The sequence below is a fragment of the Phalaenopsis equestris genome, unplaced genomic scaffold (genome assembly GCF_001263595.1).
Source record: "Phalaenopsis equestris unplaced genomic scaffold, ASM126359v1 Scaffold000878, whole genome shotgun sequence".
Taxonomy (NCBI): Eukaryota; Viridiplantae; Streptophyta; class Magnoliopsida; order Asparagales; family Orchidaceae; genus Phalaenopsis; species Phalaenopsis equestris.
In genome coordinates, this window is record NW_018165318.1 from 1,619,231 (window position 1) to 1,645,907 (window position 26,677).

Sequence of the window (26,677 nt, forward strand, 5' to 3'; positions counted from 1 at the left end):
GTGGGGGGGGGGGGGGTGTAGTTAGGGAGATCTGTTCAGTTCATGGTTCGGCAAATTGGATTGGTGAGATTTCTAAGTAAAGTTTGGTGAACCTACTGTCCAGCACAAGCATCCAATAACTGTCACTAACCACGGAGGTAGTTCAAATATCAGTCAAAACATCAAAGAAATTACAACAGCATCCATATTAACATAAGCAAGTTTCATTATTTCCTCCCTTTTCTTATTTCTACAATATCTTTGACATGCGGGCCTCCTAACTCTGCCTGATACAAATCGTTGCATCTCAGTATAACATTTGACTAGGGTATGGTAAATATCACTGCAACTATAGAAAGCAGTCTAGACTAGATTGGACTGAGATAAATAATATTGAGACTGGCTCCATTAAGCACCAACCTTTTAACAAGGTCACCTGTCAACAGCTCTTCATTGCCAGAAAATTTATTTATTCCGAATAAAATTTGAAAAGGCATATGTGCAAGCATAAAACTAGTCTAGAATGAAAAAGAAACGACTGCAATATCAAGATATATCACAAGAATAAGCAATAACATAAACTCTTCTTACCTTTGGCATATATAAGTCTGTAATCTCTCCATATTGTTCAAAATAACTGCAAATTTTTTTATAGCATAAGGTTAATTTTTTTCTGGTATTTGAAACATAATGTCATGCCCTCACAACAGCCATCACCACCCAAAAAACGAAAAACTGTAATCTCTAGGAAAAGTTTACCTTCGGAACATCGATTCTGTGACTGAATGTGGTATTCTGGCCACAAAAATCCGAGTAGATTTCTTAGCAGGTGCCCTCATTTCTTCCTGTAAAGTTAATTTAGAATGAAAATGTATTACGTATAAAGAAAATCAACTTTGCTAACTGGAAATCAACTGTTATCACCGCCCCAAGATGATAAACTCATAAGAAAACAAACAAAAAAAAAAAAAAAAAACCTATTCTAACTTCCTAGCTTTACCTTTGGAGTGGCGATCTTTACTTCAAGAGTTCTATTTCCAAGGACATGATCAATTTCCAGTACACTCTACAAAATAAAATCATAAAGTTATAAAGAGATCTCTGATGGATTATTAAGAAACATATAAATAAAGTTATGTTAGGCATTAAATCAAAGGGAGATAAAAGTTAGGATAGGCTTAACTGGTATTTTTATACAACATTCTTTTCAACCATCCAATGTGAAACTAAACTCAATATCTTAAAATGTCTTAGTAATCTCTCTCTCTCTCTCTCTCTCTCTCTCTCTCTCTCTCTCTCTCTCTCATGTGAGAACACTCCCCATCAACCATCACTCACCCTCAAGCAAAAGTTTATTAAGTATCATGCACCTATAACACCATCAAAAATCTATACCCATCATGAGAATCGCAAGCTCTTAAACTTGCTAGAAAAATCAACCAAAAACTAAAAGAGCCACAAAAAATAATAACAGCTAGATTCCAACCAAAATATTAACTATAACATTGCTTATTAGAGAGTAGAACCAAGATAAATCAGTTTTACGATAAAAACATCAATGTTTAGACAAACTTTACACCAAAAAGGTTGCGTGATTGTCAACCATTTGGTATCTCGACACCAACGCACTTCTTTTTCATCCATCTGATGTGAACTAAATCCAAAAAATCATGTACTTTAGCAAGTCAGGTAGATGCAATTAAATAAATCTAACAAAAAGCTATGCCTAATTAACTAAAAGAATAAAGACATACAGTAAATTTGCATTGAACAAAAAGACCAATGACCAGTCAAGAAGAAAAAAAATGACCACTAGTGAAAAAGCCAACATTTGAGGCCATTTTATAGACCTATTATAAATTTCCTTACAAAACCTACAGCAAACTGAACATAGCCTTAGAGCATGATAGTCAGAGAATTAAATTAAAACAAGTATTAGATCATTAACGTGAAATAAAATGAGATTCAGGTTGTTCAAGGATAATGATGATTATAATAATGATTATAAAAATTCAGATTCGGGAAGATGGAGAAGACTGGAAGAAATTATCATATCAACCACAGCAAATAGCCACCACTGTCGCATCCTAACCATTAACTTCTAATTAAGATGGACCATTATAAAAATTTTGCCGAATCAATATTTTAGACCAATTCCTTCCCTAAACAACAATGTACACAAATAATAATCTTGCAGCAAACTTTGAAGCCGTGTTACCATGCAATATGAATGATAATAGAGAACTTCAATGGTAGAATCAACCAAACATTTTTCCAAAGATGAAGTGCCAAAAATGTTAGGGCATACAATCATTGTGATATTTTTGGACAAAATTCAGAAAGAAAATACTAGGAGAAACTGGTTTGTCACATCATCCACAAAGAAAGGCTCTAGAATGAGATCATATATGGAGGTCTAGGCCTTTTAAAGCAAAGCTAACATAAGATGCACAAAATCAAGAAAAATTTCAGGGTCCAAAAACTCTTAATTTTATCAATTATTAATTGATTGCATGAAAAAATAAAACCAAAAAGAACTTCAAAACAAACAACTCGATAACTTTCTGCCAAAAAAAATTTCAATAAATTCAAAACCACAAAAATTGATGCAGCTAATTAAAAATCATGCATTCTAAAAACTCAATGATACCGGAACTAGTAAGGAAATCAGCGGAAACTCAAAGCAATTTTTATTAGCACTAAATTAAGGTTACAACACGACACAAATGAAAAAGGAAAATACTCCCGCTAGGAGCGGAAGAGAAGATCCGAGAGCGGTGGTGGCATCGGTAAGGCAACAAGGTGTAAGGGAGAATGTCGAGGTCGGGTAGGCAGAAATGGTGGCTAGTGGCTGGTTTAGGAATTAGGAGAGTGGAGGCGGCAGGGAAAACTTCAGGGAGGGGTAGAAAAGGGCGTTAGTAGATGGGGGAATGAGCCGGAAAGCAGAGAGGCCAGCTTTAGGTTGGCTGACTGGGTGCAGAGGGCCAGTGGGGAGGGCTGGACAGAAGGGTTACAGTCAATGGGAGGTGGTGGCAGGATGGTTAAGGAAAGGGATGGACAGCAAAGAGAGAAGGCTAGGATTGTGTGGTAGAAGCTGGAAGGGGCTGCCAGGAGGTCTGGAGGGGACAGCTGGCAGCTGGTTGGAGCAGAAGGGATTGAGAAATATACAACACCACCTAGGAGCAAGACATACCAGAAGCACCACCACTTGTCGGATACAACCGTAGCAAGAAGAGGAGAACACTCCAAGAAGAATTCTAGAACAAAACAAGCAAAATTGAACCCTACAATCTGAAAACAGCAATTTATAAACTCCCATATGGTAAAGAAAAGGAAAGAAACAAGAAAGGAAACTCTCACACAAAAGAAAAATGGTGGGGCGGCAGAAATAATACAGTAAATAGTCGTTAAGAGCCTTCCCATACGGATAAGAGCATGTAAAGAAGGGCATAACCCACCCCATACTGATCCCATGAACAAATCCAACCTGGTCCACAGAAGCGATCATTCCTTGCAGAAATTATTGCTAGCTGACTCAGCCATTGGTGCCCCTTAGTCCCTGCGTCAGTCTCTCGGTGTTGGGAAAGCTTCGATCTCATTCGCCGAAGCTTATGGCTCCTCAAAGTACAACATCAAGCCGAAGAAGTTGAACATGGTTAAAACGATGTAGTCCCCGAGCAGGTCGATCTTGTAAGCATTGTCGTTCAGCTTCCAAAATACTTTGAAAGGTCCATCTGGCCTTAGCTTAAGCTTCGTTGAACGCTCCTATGGGAACTCGTTCCTTCTTTAACTGAGTTCACACGAGGTCGCCATCATGGAACGTTACTTTCTTCAAGAATTTATTCGCATGTGTCTGATTTTTGCGGTTCTACTTAGTAATCTCCTTGCTAACCTCCTCGTGGAGTTTCTGAATCGAGTGAACTCATTTTGTAGCGTCCTCGCCGACTTTTAAAGATGGCAGGAGTGGCAGCAACTCAAGTGGCGTGAGTTGATTGCGGTCGTACACAATCTCAAAGGGAATGTGTCCAGCAATTAGGTTGACGGATGTGTTGTAGTCGAGCTCGGCTTGGGCTAAAATAAGATCCTGCTACTTTATACTCTCCCCCACGAAGCACCTCAAGAAGTTGTTGAGGCTCCTTATCACCATCTCTGTCTGTTTGTCTGCTTGTCTGCGGATGAGCCCACTTCATACCCTTCCACCGGACACTAGGCGCTTCTGGACGAATCCCAAGCCACACGTTGAGTATTAAGTGGGACTAGTGTCCTCCAAAACTTGGCTTGGTGCATGGAATCCCCAAAACCATCATGTAGAGTATGAAGTGGGCCATCTTGGAAAATTCCTAACCTTACAATCTTCGTAAAGTACAAATTCGTGATGTGAGAGGCGTCTAGTGTTCGGTGGCAAGTTAAGAAGTTGGTTATCCTAGAGAATCTATCTACCAAAACCATCACTTAGTCCTTGTTTTTCTGAGTCCTCAAGAGTCCCACCACGAATTTCATACTAACGCCCACCCATGATGCCTCCGGTACTGGAAGTGGCATGTTCAATCCTCCCGTCTTCGCCAGATGGCAAGTCCTACACTGCATGAAATGTCGCCCCACAACTCTCGTCAGTCGGGATCAAAAGAAATGCTCTCTTATGAGAGCGAGACTCGTGTCCCTATTGAAGTACTCTGCTAATCCTCCACTGTGCTCTGGTAGAAAAAGTATTCATCTGCTCAATAATACTGCCTCGTTGGATTCTCTTGACATTGCTCACAAATGTCCCTGAAGTCCTTGTCTACTTCATACAGATCCCTTACGACCTCAAAACCCATAACTCAAACCTTCTTGGATGTGATCAGCAGGTGTCGACGACTTTGCTACGTGATTTTTGCTTCTCGTCTTGTGCTTGAGCACGAACTGGAAAGATGCTAGAATTTCCACCCAGGTAGCGTGTCGGCCCTTCAGTATGCTCTGACAGTTAAATAATTTTAAGGTCTTGTGATGCATAAACAGTGTGAACTCGCTCATCAGCAAGTAATGACTCAAAGGGCTGTCATAATGGCATAGAATTCGTCATCGTAAGTCGAGTATTTCCTCTTGGACTCATCAAACTTCTAAATGAAAAAAGTGACAGGATGTCCTCCCTGGCTCAGCACTGCTCTTATCCCCACGCCAAAGGCACCACATTCTATCTAGAAAAGTTAATTAAAGTTCTATAATGCTAGCATGGGCGCCAGAGTCACCTTTTCCTTCAATGCGACTGTCCTAAGTTACTGTCGTTCAAGCAAAATCCTTCTCTTTCAAAAGTTCGGTCAAAGGGGCAATGATAGTGTTGAAGTTCCTAATGATCTTAGGTAAAATGATGCTATCCCCAAAAATTATCTTAACTCGGTGAACGACTGTGGTGCGGTTTAGCTGATAATGACATCTATCTTTGTGGAATCCATCTGAATGCTTGCACTAGATAGGATATAACCCAGAAAGCATCATGACTTGTCATGAAGTGACATTTCTTCGAATGGGTATATAGTTGCTCAACTCACAGTATCTTGAATATTGCCTACGTGATGCAAGTGGTCCTCCAATCCATTGTAAAATAGCTTCCAATGTGAGCCTGAAATACCTAGTTCATCAATCTCATAAAAATTTTGGGCGCACTCGACGGGTTGAATGTCATAACGGTTCATTCCTAAAGTCAATCTCGCGTCTTAAAGGCGGTCTTCCACTCGTCTACTGCTCTCATTCGTATCTGATGATACCCATCGCGCAAGTCAATCTTGAAGAAAATAGTAGCTCTGTGTAACTAGTTTAAGAGATCATCCAAGAGGGGTATAGAAAAACGACACTTTATAGGGATCTTGTTGATGGTCTTGTTGTCGAAGCATATCCACCATGACCTATCTTTCTATAGCACATCAATGCAAAAAAAAACACACGAGGTTGTGCTCTATCTGACTAATCCCCTCGCAATGAAATCCTGCATCTGTCGTTGTAACTCATTGTACTTCACAGGTCAATATGTAGGCACGTCGGTTTGGCAATATCAATTCCGGTATAAAGCCTATAGCGTGTTGGATGTCCCTCAGTGGTGGTTAGGGCTGTAAACGAGTCGAACATGAGCGAGCCCATGCTCGCTCGGGTTCGGCTCGCGAGCTCAAAAAGTGTGTTCGTCTGCGGCTCGTTTGCTTAACGAGTCGAACACGAGCCGTTCACAAACAATGAGTCGTTTTGACAACCCTAATCATGTAATAAGATATTAAGGATTGGGGCAAGATTTAAAAATTTTTGTTTAAATTAAAACATCATTTGAATCTAATTTAATAATTTTTATTTTATTTTCTTAATTAATACTTTTAATTGATTATAAATCTTCGTACCCTTTCAGTCAATTATTTTTTTTTAAATACTACTCATCAAAGATATAGATATATATATATATATATGATTGATTAGTAGTATTTCGAGCCAAAACGAGCCGAACACGAACGAACAAACATTTGTTCGTGTTGTTCGTGTTCGCCTCGTTAACTTCGTGAACGAGCTGAACACGAGTTTCTTAACGAGTCGAACACAAGCTGTTCGCGAACAACAAGTCGTATTGACAGCCGTAGTGGTGGTAACCTCTCTAACTGACTATCGGTCAACATTTTGGAAGTCATGCAGTAGTGGTTGCAGTTGTGTCGGTAGCTCACTTTTCTTGAATGTTCCCTACAAAACGACTGATGCTAGTTCGCAAGAAAGTGATCCAAAGAACTAATGATGCCTCTATATCAATCCCACCTTTCGTGTCCTTACCTGGTAGCAAAATGATATGTTTCCCCTCCTTCTTGAAGTAAGTTTTATTGACGCTGTCACGTTGAGCCTTGCAATTAAACTGTCAAGGCCTGCCCAAATGAATATGGCAAGCGTTCATAGGAATCACATCGCGACATACTTGTTCCTGCAGCTTATCCCTGATGGGAAAGTTAACTAAACACAGTTGATTTGCATGCATAGATAAGGGAATATGAATGGGGGTGCTTCTGTGTGTCCACTCCCAACTTCATCATAAGCATGGACACCACGTTCTCGCAGCTCCCATTTTCGATGATTAAGTTGCAAACCTTACCCTTGACGGTGCACGTGATACGAATAAATACTATCCTAACCAAAATTGGTCCCGCTCTGACTCGAACTGCAAAACTATTTGAATGGCTAACGCTTTTCCCTTATCTCCTTGGAGCTAAAGCTCTTCTTCTGGACTAACCTCTGACTCCTCGTCCTGGCCGAAACTGTATTGGAGGAGCTACCTCTCTCCAGCTTCTTCCCACTCTAATCTGTCTTATTAATTTCAAGTCCGAATTTAATATTTAATCACAAGTTACACTTATCGATTGTAGAAGCAACAGTTGACTGCTTAGCTGAAGGTGGTGGTCTGACGGATGACTATTGTATGTTTTGCTTCTGCTACTTTTTCACCTTCAAAGCTAGTGTTTGAACATCCCCCAATGTCCACTATGGTTGTAACTGCATCACTTTGCTAATGGAGGGCTTCAGGACCCGGAGATATCTGGCGAACAAACCTTATGCTTTGTCAGCTCGCACTTCGACTGCAAGTGATTGAACTAGGCTGCAAACTTCTCAACTGAAAGATCTCGGTGTTGTAAGTAATGGAGTTCGAAAATATGTGCTGGTGATAGTGAGGTAGGAGGTATTTCTTCGACACATTCTTCATCTTCTCCCACTTAGTTATCTTCTCCTTGTCTTCTCTTTTCCTATGTCTCTTCAAATTTTACCACCATAAGGGGACATTCCTCTTTAGTTTAATGGCAAAATTTAGCAGAAACGCAAAGCAACTTTTTATTAGCACTGAATTAGGGTTACAATACGACACAAAAAGAAAAGGTAAATACAATAACAAGCCACTCTCTGACTTGGATCGGAGAACTGATGTATATTTAAACCAACAGAGAAGTATTTGTCACAAATATGGCAAAAACAAAGAATCCAAGAGAAGGAATAGGATAACTACAGTTGCAATAGGCCAATAAAAAGTCACAAATAGGAATAGTTGCAGAAGAAGCAAAGTTAAGGGTGGGACATACAGCAAACTTGAACGTTAGATCATCAATAAGCATAATTTCTTGAAGTGAAACGATATTATAAGCATGGAATGATGAAACTAAAAGAAAAAAATGAGCATCAAACTAGCACTACTAAAAGAAAATTCAATCCACAGAGCTTCAAGAAATTAGGCTCATTGAACAGTCAAGTTGATACTTGTGCGAATTTAAAAGTCGTCGCATGCAAATCTATCCTACAAGAAAATTCAATCTACAGAGTTTGAAGAAATTAGGCTCATTGAACTGTCAAGTTGATATTTGTGCGAATTTAAAAGTCGTCACATGCAAATCTATCCTACAATGCATAAGAAACCAACGATATCTTTAATCAATAGTCATTAAACTATCATCATTGTTATAATTCTTGCAAAAGATTAAAAATGTTATCTGGAAATTGTGAGTTGAAAAGTTGGAAGTGTGTCTCAATTTGGAGAAAAATGAAAAACTTCATTGTTATTTCACTTCCAATATTTCTTCTTATCGAAGAGAAGAATGGGAAAAAAAACTGAAATATTCCTACTAGAACAATCGATCCATTTGCTAGGAAGATCTGAATAACAAAGAAAAGAACTACGTACTCATTATTTAGAGGTGAATCATAAAACACTAAAAGCTATGTCAGCTATTCATGAAAAAAAGCCAATTAGATATATTAAAAGTTGGAATGATGTCCTTTTTAAAAAATATCCAACATATAAGCGTTGATATTTTTATAATATGGAAAAAAAGAATAATTTTAGAAAATCAATCTAGTACAACAAAGATTTGGTGGCAATCCTCACATCATTGCAACAACAACAACAACAAACAAGCCTTTATCCCACTAAATGAGGTCAGCTACATGAATTCTTTTTCTCCATTGTGCCTATTGAGTGTCACATTTTTATTTAATTCTAATAAATTAATATCATTTTTTATACAATCCTCATATCATTGCATACTAATAAAATCTTCCAGAGATTTATAAAGAATAAGGCTACAAGAATCCTTTTCCTCCATTTTATTCTATTGAGTGTCATACTTTCATTTAATTCTAATAAATTAAGAGCATTATGTGTACAATCCTCACATCATTGCATGCTAATAAAATCTTCCCGAGATTTATAAAGAATAACACATGAATTTCATTAAAATATGACAAGTAAAATTAGAAAATCTTATTAAGCATATATAATTCATTATTCAAAACTTATATACAACAACAACAAAGCCTTAATCCCACTACGTGGGGTCGGCTACATGAATCCTTATTCAAAACTTATATGTTACATTAAATTCTTCTAGAAGTATAATCCTTTTTAACATACAAAGCAATCAATTATTTTGACCTTAATGATATAAACAATAACAGAAACTCTACTAAGTGCATTAGCAACCGTACTCTCTATCCCATCACAACTTTTAGCACAGATATATTCATTCAAATATTAAACAAATCGAAGATGTACCTACATACAACTAAATTCCTATGGATTTACATAACTAACACCTAAACTAACATTTTTACGTATATGCCACCTTAACTGTGCATGAAAAAGTATCACTCTTTAAAGTTAAAATAGTGGCACTTTTATGTGATATGGTGATATGAAAGATTTGGGTGGATTTGGGTGGAATAAATGTAAAAGTAAAGTTTAGGTGTTAGATATGTAAATACAAAGGAATTGTGAGGTATGAATGTAAACGGCCGTAAATAAAATTAGCATGTTCCTGCACCACTTTTTTTTGTGAATTTAAATATTTAAAGGTTTAATGCTAAGAACATAGAACAAACTTGCGAGTAATAAATAATATCTCCAATAAAAGTGGCCATGTACAATTGAATCAAACCCAATATTGCTTATTTTTCTCGTCTCAATAAAATAAGCAATAGAAACCTACTCTTGTTTGCTTTAGGGCCCATTTGGGGCAGCTTGTTTGTGCGGTGGGAGTTTTAAAAACGCCCACAAAGAGTTTGGTTAGCGCGTTCATGATACGGTAGGAAATCGCCGAACGAATCTCCTTCGTTATTCGGGGTCGCACCGCTCATCCCGCTTTTTCCGTATCGTTAGGGATTATTACCCTGAAGCCCTTTCGATCCCGTCCCCAAGCGTCCCGATATGTTTCCTACCTTCTCTCGCGATCCCGTCCCGGTCCTCAACATCTGCACCTCTTTCTCTTCGAAGATCTCCGCTTCTTTGGGTAGTTTGCATCCGAAATCCTTACCGACAAGAGCTATGTCTTCAAGCAATTCAGATCCAGGTCAAAAAACAAGGTAAATCTTTTCCTGTCGCATTTGCGATTCAATTTCCTTTCTCTTGATATCAATTAGGGCTCAAATGTGGTGGTTCTTCCTATGTTATTTATTCTGACCACAATTTTCTGGTGTTTCTTTTCTTTTTCGATGTGCTTTGACTGCAACGTGAAGAATCCCACCTGGGCTTCCGTGACGTATGGGATCTTTCTCTGCATCGACTGCTCATCTGTCCATCGCAGCCTCGGCGTTCATGTTAGCTTCGTTAGGTTTGGATCTTGCGAATCCTTACAATTCTTTTTCCTTAAATTTGTAGGGCTTTATCTTGGTCGATTTTGCAGTTTTTCTTAAGATTTTATTTTTTATTTCAACTAATTTAGTCCAATTTTGTATCTCAAGTTGTTCAGTTCAACAAAAGCTAGCCGCACCTCACATCCCATCCTTTCATCTAGCTGATGTCATTATACTCGATCGCTTTATAATGTTGTATGGTTTAAGATTTTCAAGTACCTTCTCAATGGGATTGAAAGTGTTTATGAATCTTTCCAAATCCAACTGTTGGAAATCAAGGAGATTGATGTGCTTGTTTCATTTCCAGTTAGCTTATCTTTTGTGTTCGAGACTTCTACCACTTCTCTATTTTGCAACAATTGCTTTCCTAAATTGTTAGATTCTAAATACAATTAAGGAATTGGAATTATTGGCGAATTGCTGCCATTGGATTTAATTAAAAATTGCTATTCTAGTAAAATTTTATAGATTTTGTGTAGTTTATGTGTTGGTTTTTGTTGTTTCTATTATTTTCCCCATACAGCTTTGTTGCAAACAGTTTAACAACTCTCGGGGCAGAATAGTCATTTATCCAACTAAAGCTCCCAGTAAACTGTTCTGAATAAGTTGCCTCAAACAGCAAACCCAACTAAAGCTCCCAACCATATCAAATAACAACTACTGCTGATAAACAACTACTGCTGATAATCTGCAGATAATAAGTTTGATTATGTCAATGACAATAAATTTTCAAAATACTTAAAACTATCTTAGCAGCAGAAAAATTCAATATTACTCTAAATCTAATACATATTGAAAAGCATGTAACGAAAAAAATGAATCATTCTTTTTTTGGGATAATTACAAACAAAGCACCCGAAGCATTGCTAATTACAAAGTCTAGCAACTAGGTGATATTTTTGGAATACCGAACCGATGTAGTTACGTGTGCCACGAACAAAACATTGAGAACTTGATAAAAATAAAAAATATAGGTTGGGGTTTTATCATGAATTTTAATCTTTGAGTGAAAATTTGAAAAATGGATGAAAAAGGGTGCTTAGATTTGTAAATAGCAATGTTTCAGGTGCTATGTATGTAACTGCCTCATTATTTTTTATATAGTTTTAATGAAGTTAAGAATTTAGTGTAATTTTGACATTTTCCAAAATTTTAGAGAACATTAATAATTTATAAATTTTATTTATACATTCATTAACAGACTTGTCTCATGATTTAAAAAATTGAGCTCATCAAAAAATTAATTATGATATGATAAGTAAAGATAATTTTCTTTAAAAACTATTTAATTTCAACCCCAATAATACTAGATCTCCAACAAGTCTTCCATTTATTTCCTAATGGTCATTCAAAATATTTTAGCTTACCCAATTAATTGTTAACTTCGTGGTTGTTTGTTAATATTTTATTTTATTTTATTTGCATTTTGGATTTGAAATAAAATATGATCAGCATATTAACAATATTCTTGTTTGGCGAGCAATAAGAAGCAAGGGTGAGCGAGGCATACAACAGCTTGCCATAGTAATATTTGTTATTAAAAAAATATTCAAAACACCAAAAAAATTATGTAAAATGCTTTTATCTATTTATTTAAAAAAAAGTACAAATATGTGCCACATACACAAAGTAAAATGCCTTTAAAAGCAAATAATAATAATAATAAACCCAAACTTGCCCTACCCTATTTTTATAAATAAAAAAAATAGAAGTAAATCCATAAAACAAAAACATAAAAGTGAATCAAAAAAAACCCCCAAGCAAAACTTATTCAGGAGCCAAGAGGTATTGCTTGTCAATAAAAAAATTTATCAATATTCATAACCTGATCAAAAGAAATATCAGGATTTATTATTACATCAAATATAACACTTCAACTTTGATTTTTTTAGTTATAGCGCCATTTTAAACAACTTAACATGTTCATCAATATAATTAAAATCAATTTCCTGCTAATGAGACATGTGAGTTGCCTCTAAATTTTCAATTCTTTCTTTAACTTGATTTATAACATCACATTTGATTTTTTTTTATATTTTGTTTTTTTTTTTAATTTGATCCCCTTGATTTTAGAAAATATTAAGACATAATTGTAAGCTTTAATACTAAATATAGAAAGAGATGCAAAAACCAAGCAAAAAAAAAATTTTTTGACAATATTCATTACCTGATCAAAAGAAATATCCGATCTATTATTACATCAAATATAACACTTCAACATTCAATTTTTTAGTTATAGCGCCATTTTGAACAACTTGACATGTTCATCAATATGATTAAAATCAATTTATTGCTAATGAGACATTAGCCTCTACAGTTTCAATTATTTCTTTAACTTGATGTATATCATCACATTTGATTTTTTTATTTTTTCTTTCCTAAATTTAATCCCCTTGATTTTAGAAAATATTACGACATAAATGTAAGCTTTAATACTAAATATAGAAAGAGATGCACAAAATTAAGCAGCATACACACACAATTTCACAGCCATAATCTCTTAATTTTAAAAACTACTCATAACTTGTGACAAAATTTAAAAATCCTATACATTTTAAAATAAATAAAAATTCAATAGTTTTCTACTAAAAACAAGCGTGGAAATTTGAAACCACTACACACATGCAACTAATTGAAAATTACAAGATCGAAGAAACCCAAATTGCATCAACTTTGAATAAAATCAACCAAGCATTATAATCAACTATTAATTTTAAGAAAAGAAATAAAGTAGAATGAAAATTTCATCAAATCAAACCAATTTCTCAATTGTGCAAAGAGAGACACTTCAAATTTCCTACTCGAACAAAGAGCAGACCATAGGGAAAAGAAGAAACAACACATTCAACTAAATATTTATATTTAGAATAACTCCATTAATTTTACATGCACCTAAAGCCCGTTGTATAATAACCAAACTCACTTGATTTTCGTATATATTAAGTAACAAAAAGTTGAAACAAACAAAAAAAAAAAACAGTCCAGAAACCCCTCCAGCTGTAGAAGGCTAATTTATCGTTCAAAATTTCACACAGAATTCACATAAAATGAAAAAAAATTTCAAAAAGAGAAAATCCGCAGAATCAAATTACCAAGCCCAATGCCAAACAAGGTGCTAAATGAGCTTGATACGAAAACTACAGCAACAAAGTAACCTCCCATCACCCAAATTCCTAGTCGCAGATGTACTAAAACTAGTAAATCTAAATAAATAGGATACATGTAGCCATAATAGACCAATCTACAACCACAAAAAAGAATTAAAGCTTAATAGAGAAACAAAACCAACAAGAATAAAAAACTACAGTGCACCTGAACCTAATATCATTAGTACACATAAATTATCGAGTGATACAGCAGGCATGTACTAAAGAGATTAAAAAGTATGAACGCACAAAAAAAAACACAATATTAAACAAAAACATCTTTCAATGCGTTGCAATTTCAACAATAGTAGGCATTGAGACGTACATCTAGAGTATTATAGTTTTTTGGTTTAATTTATCTAAAATGCAACCAAACAGGAACTGAATACCATAGTTTTGCCTTGCTATCAATGCAAGCCTATCTGCCTATATTTTGCTCTATTTGCATTAAAACTGATGCACAACAAGCATCTCATTTTAAGATGATCATTGTCATGTCCATCCCTGACAAATTCTTCTATTCATGCCCAAACTTTTCTCCACTATTATATCCCAAACAAAAATGTTTGCACTTAGTTTTAATCATCACTGCTTCAAAACTTACTTCTTTTTTTTTGGTGTTTACATTGTCTTAAGTTCATTATGACCATTTCTTCAACAATCAACAATTATTTTAAGGGCACAAGAAGTTGTTACAATCTTACTATTGCCAAATTTAATCTGTGGCGCGGCTACTACCAAAAAATAAACAAACGTGCCAGCTTCAAGATATATGTTTATGAAGTTAATAGTTGCCTTGAAAACATTGTTAGCAGCATTGAATGTTGCAAATATGAAACCCCTAATTGATCAATCAAAGAATTAGAGCTGAGTGAATTTATTTAAATCTGAAAAACAAAACCTTTAAATATGAGGTGTGTGTGTGTGGTGGGGAGCCATAGGGGAAGGGAATACAAAAGTTAGGAAGGAATCCAATATACAATTCTAATATGCAAAAATTCATAGGTAGATATTAGCATTAAGAAAAGTTAAAGCTTGTACTATCACCTTTGCATCGCTTGCCGAGGCAAACGTTACATAACCAAAACCACGAGATCGACCAGTTGACCTTTCCTGTTTCACATATTTAGCTGATATAAGAGATCATCTAGAGCGGCTTATGGAATAAAAAACTTGTATGGAAAAAACTCAAAAACTGACTCATCATAGCATGGATTTTCAAGCAAATTAAGATAAAAAAACATAAGGAATTTACAATTAGCATATGATATTTCAAGGAAAAATATTAATATAACAATCAAATATAAGAAATTTATATTTATTAAGAAATTTAAAATGAAAGGAATCACTGAACAAAATAAGAGTACTTGTAGGATTTTTACTACGACTGGAAGTAAGGCATTTAATAATAGAGCATTTAAAAAAATCAAAACAAACGTAAAACTTCAGCAGTTAAGGCCAACATTTATATGTATCCTAAGAATAAGCTACACTTAACCAAGACCTGAAATTATTTCAATATTAATCAAGCTAATTGGAATTTTAATGGTTTTTTTTTTTTTTTCAAAACTGCCAACGTAAAACTTCTGTTTAAACAGCACTGCAGAGAACCAGTAACATCAATCCATTTGAGTTGGGCTCAATTTCAGTTTCTGATTCTACATTAATCAATAGACATAGGTATGGTAAGAGATAATAGTTAAAAAGATCTGCTGACCACCAAACTAATTTAAACTTGAATGATTTTTAACACGGTATAGATCTAGAGAAAGCCCAGCAAATAATAATGACCAAAAATCGTTTCAGTTGAAAATTGAACGAAACAAAAACTGATTAGGTTTTAGTTCAGTGAGGTTCACTTTCTAATATCATATATCCAATATGTTCATTTCCCTCAGTTTCAGGTTTGAGAAGCATAATATAATTATCAAACCAAGTTAGTATGCATATATATATGTATGTATATATATAATTTTGGTTAGTCAATTTAAAAAAGTTATACATAATTTTGGTTAGTCAATATAAAAAAGAAAGGGCTAACGTCAACTTTTTTTTTTACTCATACTGCACTTTACAAGCCAAAACAAACTATCATATTGTTGCATAGTGATTCAATGGGTTAAATTCTATTACCGAAGTTTTCGGTTTGCAAAACATAATACTATCAAACCAAATCAAATTAGATTATGTATGAACTACCTTGACTCACCCAATCTAAAGCAAAGAGTTGACATTAATGTTATAGCCTACAACCTTTTTATTTTCTTTTTTAAGAAAACCAAATAAAATTAAAAATAACAATTTAATAAAAGTACACCTAAGCACTTTTTTTTTGTTAATTCCATTAAAAATTAATTGAAATTGAAACAAACCTCACATTGGTCAGTCTGATTTCAATTTTCAAAGTGTAGGCCGAATTTGGTTCCAAATAAAGACAGGTTTAAGCCAACAAAATCACTAATATCTCAAGCCCAATCTAGTTAAACAACCTGAACTATTTTACAATTATATAAGGAGGGAAAGAAATGTTTCATGAAGGAAGTTGGAAGTGGTAGGTTTACAACTAGAGATGATTTGTCCAGATTATAAAAATGTAGAAAACCTATGCAAAAATTATAAGTCTATAATGTCAAGTTCAAGCTCATGATTGTTTGTTTAAAGCACAATTGTCCTCATATCAGGGTTTTCAAGCACAAATTATTCCAATGTCAAGGTATTTTCAGGATGGACTACTTGGACAGAAAGGCAGGCTGAACGTAAGGATACGACAAAAATGAGGGAGGTTTGAACAGTAAGCATGGAAAGGGGAAAATTGTGAGGAAAGCAAAGAGATGAGTAGAAGAGTTAAAGAAGATCAAGAAACAATGAAACAGAAAGCTAAAAAATTGGTACATCATTTAATACCGCCCAAGGTACGTCATGGAGAAAATAAGTGTATACAGAATAGTTAAAAGGTATATGATCAGCAAGGACAAAGATGAAAATATTATTGAGTTTCATTGTTTATGACAAAAATATGCATGCAAAGATGTATAGTTGTTAATAAATTGGATTGACATGCATCATTCCTCAGAAAATGCTTGATCCAACTTCAAATTGTTGGATTTAAAGTACAAAATCAAGCTAAATGGTGCAAGCAAGATAACAAACCAAAAGACTCAAACAATTAACCTGTCAAAGATAACCAAATGAACAAATATGATAAGGTGAAAGCAAACGTATAAAATCAATGCATTGTAGGAGATCTGGCACAGAAAAATGGTTCCTACTTTATTCCAACCAATCAAACAAGGACAGCAATAACTCATGCAACAACATTAAGTAGGGAATACATACTTTGATCTCACATCACTCGACGACATCAAAAATTCATGTCAACTCACTTGTCGAGCACTTCCCATGCCAACAGATTTGTGATTTCATAACTGAATTTGGCTTTCAAATTTTAATCATAGCATCATGCTCGAACATCAAGCAAAGATCTAATCATTTATTTCAAATCCCAACCACACTAATATTAGGACCCAAGGCATCCGTCAATCCATTTTTCATTACTAATAATTGGTCCAACAAATATCACAAAGGTCAAGTAGCTCGATTATCCACCTTCAATTGACTAAATAATCAAAAAGCTCTTAGATGGGCATATTTTGATCTGACACAAATCTCATTAGTATTGGCACATCCTGTATGCAATTTGCCAAGGGTTTATGAAAGATCATTAAGAAGCATGTAAATATTAACATAGTAATAGAAACACGGTAAAAGTTATATTTCATTAGAAGCAAAAACATGCTATTATAGCAAATTTTCATGTGACTTTCCACGTAAAAAAACACCCATCTAGTAGTTATTTCCAAGAAAACGCCCACTTAATTGGTGTCTTAAATGAAAAAACAATCAATCAACATTTCCTTTACGAAAAAATTAGTTTCCAACTTGATGCTAAACTTAACCATGTAAGTTAAGCTCCAAAAATCGAATCAACATATTCATGGGATAAATAACCTAGGCCAAATTCTAAAACAGAATTTTTTAAGCATTTGAAGTTCTTATATTTTTGCAAGTTCAAATAAGTTTTGGATAAATATTGTGACATTAGTGAATTTTTTAAAAAGAATAATAATTAGAAATAATATTTTTTTTTTCAAATGAGATGCGCCCATTGAAGGACCTACTAGCTTTATTGCATAAGCAAATCATGCCTACGTCTGGGCGTCTAACATCTGAAGTAACTGTTTTGATGGTGGCGTTATAACCAATTCATCATTTATAGATTTTTCAAATTAAACAAATTTATAAAAAATCATATATTTATAACTAATTCAAATTTCTAGATACTCTCACTACACTATTTTGCTTGATTGATTATACAAGTTTACGGGATTTTTCACGGCTTATAACGGTTTTCTTCCCTAAAAGATTATTTTTCTCATGTAGTCTTTGCTTTGTACAGTAAAGTACTCTCGTCACTCTGCAAATTATAAATATTTGTAATAGCCTTTTCAATTTCATGTCCAATCAAATCTCAATTCTTTACAGCTATCTCTAACTGCCTAAATAAGAGTTTTATCATTCTAATCAACACTAAATCTTCACATTTAATAGCTGATATAAATAAATAAATATATATATATATATATATATATATATTGCCTTCAACTCCAGCAAACTCTCTATGTTGGACTTTCTTCCACTATCAAATATTTTGCTTTGCATAAGTTCGATCATTTTCCAAGTAGATGGCATCCGGGTGCACTTAAAATGCAAGCAAAGGATCATATAAACCTCTTTTATTCCCAAAGATACAGCCGCAGCTACTATTTTAAAGGAAAACAAGCTTATATGAGGCCTAGTTTGAAAAGATAAGGACAGGAAAATTGGATTGCCCAAGGAAGAACCATATCAAAAATTGAACAGCGCAAGCTTATGTGATTAATAAGACATGTTTTTTAAAAATTAAAGGATATATAGGCTGTGGTTGATGATATTAACTTCTAGAACAAATATAGATACAAGAGTGGAACAAATTGATCAATGAATAAATAATCCAGAGTTAAAGTTGCAATATGAATATATTGTATTGACCAGAGCTTGCTCAAAACCCAAATAAGTGAGCTAATGAAATAGCGCGATGTTAATGCAAAACACAAGCATTACAAGTTGCCGATGCGAGTGCAACCAGAGGCTAAACTCAGAATTACGAATACTGATAATGAATGTTTTTAAAAGGTTGGGTTGGATATTAGAACATAAGAAGTTTATTGAGATAAATCATCGTTTAATTGATAAGATTCCATAAGATTATAGATACATTGATGAAGCAACATCCAAATATATAGGGATGTGATATGCCGGATTTAAACAGCAAAGGGATTATATATTGAGAGTTGGAAAAAAGTAAGGACTAGTTCATATCAAACTAGTCCTCTCATTTGATTCTACAAAAACTTTCAAATGCTAAGAGACAGAACTTCCTAACTACAGAGAACTTATACAAAATCTAAAGAGAATTTAAAAAAATATTGTAGTCTAGGTCGCTACTTCACACAAAATGCGAGTCTTATGGAAGGAAAAAAAAATTGCATTATCAGCAAATGCACGTAAAAGATTTATAAAGCATGTTAGGTTTAGTAATACTTATGTCTTTATTGAGTTTATTATTCACATATGGATACTTATATCACAAACTATTGAGACAACGTCTAAACTGTGTCTAGGCAAACTAGGATTGATGGGATATATGTCGATGACAGCCAAAAAAGTGTAAGTCAAGTTGTGGGTGTAGGAATGTCCTAAAAATATGAGTTCAAATGAAACCTTCAAAAGCACTCCATTAAAGATCAAAGCATGGCCAACACAGTGCTTTTGCACCTAAATGGCAACCATTGAAATAACTAGTGCTCCTAGTATAACATATGAAGAAAGTCTTGCATATGTAAAAGGGCCTCCATAGCCATAAGTAAATCTTCATGGAGCATTGTGAGATGACCTTCATAGAGTGTCGGGAGTTGATACTTGTGGAGCATTGAAAGTCAATCTCTGTGGATCATAATATTGCTTGGAGATTTTATAGGTCTTCTCTTTGTAACTACAATGCTTTATTTGTTGATCAATCGCATTATAATCAATGTATATGGTCTGCTTCACCCTGATTGATAACATTATAATCTCATCCAAAAAAGTTGCATTGAACCATAATTTTCACGATATCCGCTTGAAAATGGATATACAATGTCCTACATGCATATAAAGTAATCATATTGCATTTAAATAACAGTTTAATCATTTAAAAAATGAAATATCAAATGACTGTGTTTTGTTAAAATTTACAACTTCATTACATATCAAAATTCTTCAACTACTTACTGCGGGCAGCAAGTATATAGATCCTAAGTCAATGCTTTCATCAGATAGATTGATCTCTAATATTCATACAGATTGTCATATCTTACTTAACATCTCCTTGGGGCAAAGGCTATACTACAAACGCCAGGGCAATATTCCATACTCAATATAATTGTGATGATATTATGACTAATCAACATTTGCCCTTCCACTCTAATCAGTGCTATTGAAAGTTCGTCATTTGGAATCAATTGTAGAAGATTATAAGTTGCCAAGCTATCACATAACTAGATATCAAAAGGTGTCACTCAACGTGCTTACGGCAAATTTTTTTTACATGAGTTGTCAAAGTGTCCATACCCTCCAAGCAAATCTTAGGCAGTCAAGCTATTATGACTGCAGCGTATGATGTCCAGATGACCTACCATGAAAGTCTACTACCAGCCATATTAGAAACTCATACATGCTTCATAAAAGATCCTTTCAACGAACAACTACATGATTAAATACTTCAATCAAGGTGTCAATGTGATAAATTCCTACATGACTCTATCAAAGACTTTCATTTCTATTCCAATACATCCTTAAACTGTCAATCAGTAAGTACTTCATGTATCTTTTCCTCATTCCGCATTTAGTAACAGAAAATTTTAGCATGGAACTTCAAAAAAAATAATAATAATAATAAATATCAATTTTCAAAGAAAATACATGTATCAAAGTGGTTTGTCGACATACCTCAAAAAAGATATATGGAGAGTGGCATAGCAATTCGAATTTTAAACTCTATTTTCATGTATCCTATATCCAAGTCAATATTGAGAACTTTCTCATATAATTGTGATAATAAAACTATATTTTTTTAGCCTCCACAAATCATTCATCATTCAAAAGTTTATCAATAAACAATATAAAGATCTTTAAATTACAAAAAAAAAAAATGAACAAAAGGCATTCCTCAAGCCATCCCTTGCTGGTTTGATTTTTTCCCACGTGAGGCTATAGCCTCAAGTGACCTTGCATGCCTCTCTATGAAGTGAACCTTAAGGTGCATAACTTATAGTGCAGTTGAAATAATAATCATAACTCTATAACTCAAAGTTCTGTTCACATGGTCAATAATCAAATTATGATGTGGTGTTCACCAACTGTCCTCTCCATATGCATTCCATAATATTTCATGAACTCTTTATTATTATACTCCCTTTTATTATATGATATTATGCACTATCTCTGCAAGAAACTTATTATCTACCTAACTTCTCCAGTTTATAAAAGCAGGCATTTTAAATTTATTTTTCATAATATAATCCAATGCCTTTTTTTTTTGGATAAGACGCCAGTGATGATGATTTAGAGAATTGAGCCATTACGGGTTTCCATCAAAAAAGTCCACAAAATAATATTTTATAAGATCCAACCTCTGAGCTTTAAGTTCCAAGATAGTTTTAAAAATAAACATGTCTACATACAAAAAATAAAATAAAATTCTCACAAAAAAAAACAACAAACCAAAAACTTCAATTTTGGATACTTACCTTTTGAATGAGAATTTTCCATCCCTTTTCTCAATTATGTTTAATTCTCTCAAGCATATTCATGAATCAATATTAGTGTTTATAGTTACTTCTTACGTGGTATGAAGTAAATATACAATGTCTTCTAAACTATCAATAATAATCAACACAACACCATCAGTTACCTCCATGTAAGAACTAAAAGTCAAATTATTAAATTCTTCATCAAGCTATCTAATGCAGACCAACTTCCTCTTCAAGTCAAGATTATATCTCATAGTATGAAGTTTCCACGTAGTCTTATTGACAACTTTGATTTGCACACCAACAACATCCACAATCCTAAAATTTTATCAACAGCAAGATGAGCTAAGACCATAATAAGACCATAATAATATTCCGCAGCACTATCAACATTGAGAAATATTACAACATGAATCAAGTTTGATAGCATTCACAAATCCTTTTACATAGTTCAATTTTTTGTTCATCTTTCTATTGCAGGAAATATCTTTTCATTTTATCAATCTGTCAACATTATAGCATGTACCAAATGTGAACTTCGAAAAAAATTATCCTTTAGTTAAAAAGTAGATATCTTCCCTAAGATTTGGATCTCCCTAAACTATACATTTTTTTATAATCCTTCCTTGCTCGAAATTAAAAGTAGAACAAGAATCCCGCCTAATCCTCATCCCCAAATGCCCGCACTTGGGATTAAATCTCAAAAACCAATAAATTTAAGCTTTGTCAGCCCATATGAAGTGTAGACATCAATCCGCCCAGCTTTCTAAAAGTAATGTCAACAAGGTTCAACGCATAATTATTCCCATTGAAGTTAATATCAATGGAGAAAAACTGATTTAAGATCAAATTAAATTCACTGATACGCTTTACAACAATTAACATGTATCACCTATGGATTAAAATATTTGAATTGGAATATATTGTTTAGTATCAATGGCTTCCCAAGTATGTTTGAATGTTTGTCTACTATCATTGAATTCTCATGCATGTTCGAAAGTGTTTACATTATGATTTTCTCTCTGATATTGCAACCCTAAAAAATGTATCCATCAAGAAAACCACAATCTTCTTGTATTAAGAGTCTCATCTTTGCCTCCAAGGAAGGTAAATAAAATTTCATCTAGTATCATTATTCCTCAATATGCATCCCTTCTAAATTTTTTACATTAAACTCATAGATATTTACTATTCCATCATCAACTGCCATTGTTGTCACTTTTTCCCTTTAAAAACTCATAGTTGGCATTGATGCTAGCTGTTGGGAGAATAATTGCAAGAGAACAGAAAAATTATGAAAATTCAAAACATAAAGTAAAAGAAGTTACACATATTGGAAGAAGTATCTCCTCTACAACCACACTCTTACGGAGATATGATTCCATTGTTATCGAATAGACAAATTTTCTCAATCCTTTAATCATTTGAGAGAACACCACAATACTAAATAGGAAAATAAGAGACTAGATGACATGAACCTTAAAAGCAGCAAGTAGCATTCATCATTCACAACAAAAAACATCTTTCTACCGCAAACAAACTTATCCCAGGCATTATCGTTCCAGCATCAATTTTAAATGATTTCCCATGGACAAAAACAAAAAACACAGTGATCTTCCTCTTGTTTTCTCTTCTCTTGATCTCTCTATCTCTCTCTATCTCTCTCATCATTTTCTCCAAAGCACCCACGGTCATTTTGTTTTTGCCATGGCAAGAGAAAAAATTAAATAAAATAGGCTTCATTTAGGACCCCAATTTAAAGTGCTTAAGAGGAAAAAATGGAAATTCATGATTCATTGAGTCAAATTTGTCTGAATCTAAACACAATAACAAAACTATGAATCTTCAATAATTCATAAACTTTTTTGAATTTGTACTAAAAATGGCCATTTTGTAGCTGACGTGAACCCTAATAGTTCCTTTTTGACCATTAGTTAATGTTTAGATCATCCTACAATGATTTTAAAAAATCAATTCTACCTTAATCTCATACAATAACTGGACTAATTAAAAGCTAACGGGACTACATAATCACTACCTCGGTTTAAACTTAGAGATTTTAAATTAGCATAAAATATGGTTTGGGCACTCAAACATTGATCAACCAAATGACAATAGCTTGTAATCCTCAATTAGATTAAAGTTTGGCTTGGGCAACTCATACATTGATCAAAAAAATGACAAGTGGAATCGAATCTAAATGAGAACTCCTAAAATGCAATCCCGAGAAGATGTTTATTATGATAAAATAAAAGTGACTCTAATAAAAAGGGTTCAGGATAAAATCACGATTTAAATAGAATCATATCAAGTCAGTTCCGGTCTTATAAGAAGTATATAATTGATGGTGTATTTCCCTATATAAAACGAAAAAGCAATACTCTTGAACTTTATTTAAGAGAACATAAACTGCTGCAGACCCAAAAAAACCTTAAAATTAATTTCAACCACTCAAACACGACCAACATAACTCATGCTGAAATGATTTTGGTTCAATAATTGTCAAATATGATAAATACATTAAATCTCATCTAGGTTTCTTTCAGCTCATTGATAATGAAACACATCTCGATTTCATCAATACTAACATTGCTAGCATGAATACCAAACAGCCAATTTAGATCCCTTTTAATGCTCACCATAGAATCACAATGCATATATCCTTGTCCAAGTCTAAATCATGACAGCATTAATCTTCAAGCCTGAGGACTCCACCAAATTCATGCATCATTATCCACCTCCCACCCCACCACCACCCATTATCTATTCCAAGCGGAACCTCCCCCTCCCACTACAAATTATCTATTCCAAGGAGAACCTCTCGAATTGATTTTAAATGTTCTTCAACCTCATACCTGTAACAAAATTTTGGAGGTCCTTCCCAATGACTGCATTATGGCAAAGTGTGTAATCATTTCATTTCTATGTTGTGCATTTGTAAGAAATGAGCCCAAACTAAAAGAAGCTACCTTCAAGATCTTAATTGGCGCAAGAATACTTTTTCAAAAGTGAGATGGTCAGGCATGATCTACTTAATGGAGGTGAACCGTCTGCATGACATACTTGGTAGTAGGAACAAATGACAATGTCAATTTCAATAGACAATAAGTTTATCAATCAAAATCCTAGGGAAATAATTCATTCCTAATTTCCAAATGTGACTAGAATATGTCATTATAATGAGAAGAAGCTCAAGAGTGACCATAACTTTACAAAATTGCAACCCTTTTAATGAGTTCTTCTAAAGATGAGTGAGGAAGAAGGGAAATAACTATCATTAATTCGACATAGGTAAAGTTGAAACGTACGACAATAAAAAGAAAAGCCAAGTGCAATGAAATGCACTAAAATTTATGATAGGTAAAGTTAAATAGGTGCAAGAATTTGACAACACACAGTTACAATCAGAACTAGGGGCTCTTTAGTTCATTTTTATATCAAAAGTTACCGGTAAAATCATATTTGTTCGTTTCAGCAATGAGTAGCTCGACATCAAGATGATGTTTTCTCGAGTAAAACAGTACTTCAATTATTATTAAGGCATTTATCACTTCAACATATCACAAATCAAACTTTTGGGAAAAGCTAATAACATAAACAGTAGCAAGAAAATATCAACTAACCGTCTAACAAATATCACTTCGCAAAAAAACCAAAAAAGTCTTATCCATTTACAAATCTAACAGCTAAAGTTTGATACTAGCACTCATAACACTGGTTTCATAAACCTATGCATGAAAAAATGTATTTTGCTTGTAAAAATAATAGTAATTGTAGTATTTTTTTATTGTGATGCTACAGATTTGAGTGGTATGCTTACAAATATGACTTTTTAGGTATTAGATATGTAAATAAATAAGAATTGTGTGGTTTGCCTCTAAAAGTCCAAAAAATTAAACATGGAATCCTGTCAGTCATGCTTGATGAATGTATCAATAATCGAACGATTGCATGTGAAAGGTAAGGAGAAAAAAAAACAACAATAATAACCTTCATAACAATGCAGTCATCTAGCTCCCCAAACTTGCCCATGTATTGCCGCAGCCCTTCAGTGTCTACATCCCAGGGGATTCCAAGAACCTGGAAACATATTCTCAATATGAAATTATAAAGAAGAGGTAAATACATAAAAGAAGGCATTTGGTGAACCATGGGCGGGACACTAACCACAAGCTTGGTCGCCATGCTCGCCAAGGGGAACGAGATAGACAAAAATAATCAACACGGGCGGCCACTCACTCCCACACAATCCGACCAGGAAAAAGCCCCTCTACTCAGCAAATCCTCTCAATATCTCTCAAGTAAAAAACTCTTACATAAAAAAACACTCCTCGTCCGCCTCTCAAGCTCTCTGCACCCTCTCAAAAATCTCTCTTTCTCTCCTGCAGATTGGCACACAACACACAGTGATCTTTCTTTCATACCTAGTTCGTTTCTGGGAACTCTCCTCTTGGGTTGTAGACCAACATAGGAGACGAGAAGAGGATAGAAGAAAAAAGATGAGGGCATTATCACCACTCTTGGGAAAGAGGAGATCTCGCGCTCGTGATGACGCTCTTACCTCGCTCGAAGCTCGCGTAGCTCTCGCGCTTTCCTCTCTATCTCTCACTCTCGCCGTCCGGGCGTCGGGTGGCCAACGCCTTGTTCGCAGCCGCTAACCTTCTCCGCAGAGCAGCGCTTCAACCTTCGGCCTTCCGCCTATGGGTTTATATACGGTTGATCAAAAGCTCGACCTAGGCTACAAGATACAGATCCATTTTTTTTATTATTATTTTTAAAAAAAAATTAAGTTATACTTAGAAATATTCTGAATATAGGAACAATATATGGAGTGATTATGAAGTCCGGACCATTAAACTGACAGAAATGATAAATATTAATATAAAAAATAAGCTTTATTAACCTGCAATTAAGCGTATTATAATGCATAAACTTCATATTTACATAGGTAACATTTATATTTTTAATATAATAATGCAGCAGGAAATTAAGGGTTGGGGGGATGGGCTATTTAGCTACCCCAAAAAGTTGATGCGGGAAAGCTGATTGTTT

The 26,677-nt window shown here is 34.2% G+C and overlaps 1 protein-coding gene across 1 annotated transcript in view; it reads right to left on the reverse strand.

The window, feature by feature from the left end:
• LOC110032113 (heterogeneous nuclear ribonucleoprotein 1) overlaps nucleotides 1-26,352 on the reverse strand; it is a 67,807-nt gene extending 41,455 nt beyond the window's left edge. Inside the window, exons 1-7 of the mRNA XM_020735632.1 lie at nucleotides 26,187-26,352; nucleotides 25,793-26,007; nucleotides 25,616-25,705; nucleotides 14,784-14,849; nucleotides 980-1,045; nucleotides 739-824; nucleotides 571-616 (exon numbers count right to left, since the gene is read on the reverse strand). Of these exons, the coding sequence (XP_020591291.1) occupies nucleotides 571-616; nucleotides 739-824; nucleotides 980-1,045; nucleotides 14,784-14,849; nucleotides 25,616-25,705; nucleotides 25,793-25,810 (372 nt within the window). The 5' untranslated portion in view covers nucleotides 25,811-26,007; nucleotides 26,187-26,352. The remainder of the gene's footprint in view (nucleotides 1-570; nucleotides 617-738; nucleotides 825-979; nucleotides 1,046-14,783; nucleotides 14,850-25,615; nucleotides 25,706-25,792; nucleotides 26,008-26,186) is intronic.
• Nucleotides 26,353-26,677: the final 325 nt, after the last annotated feature.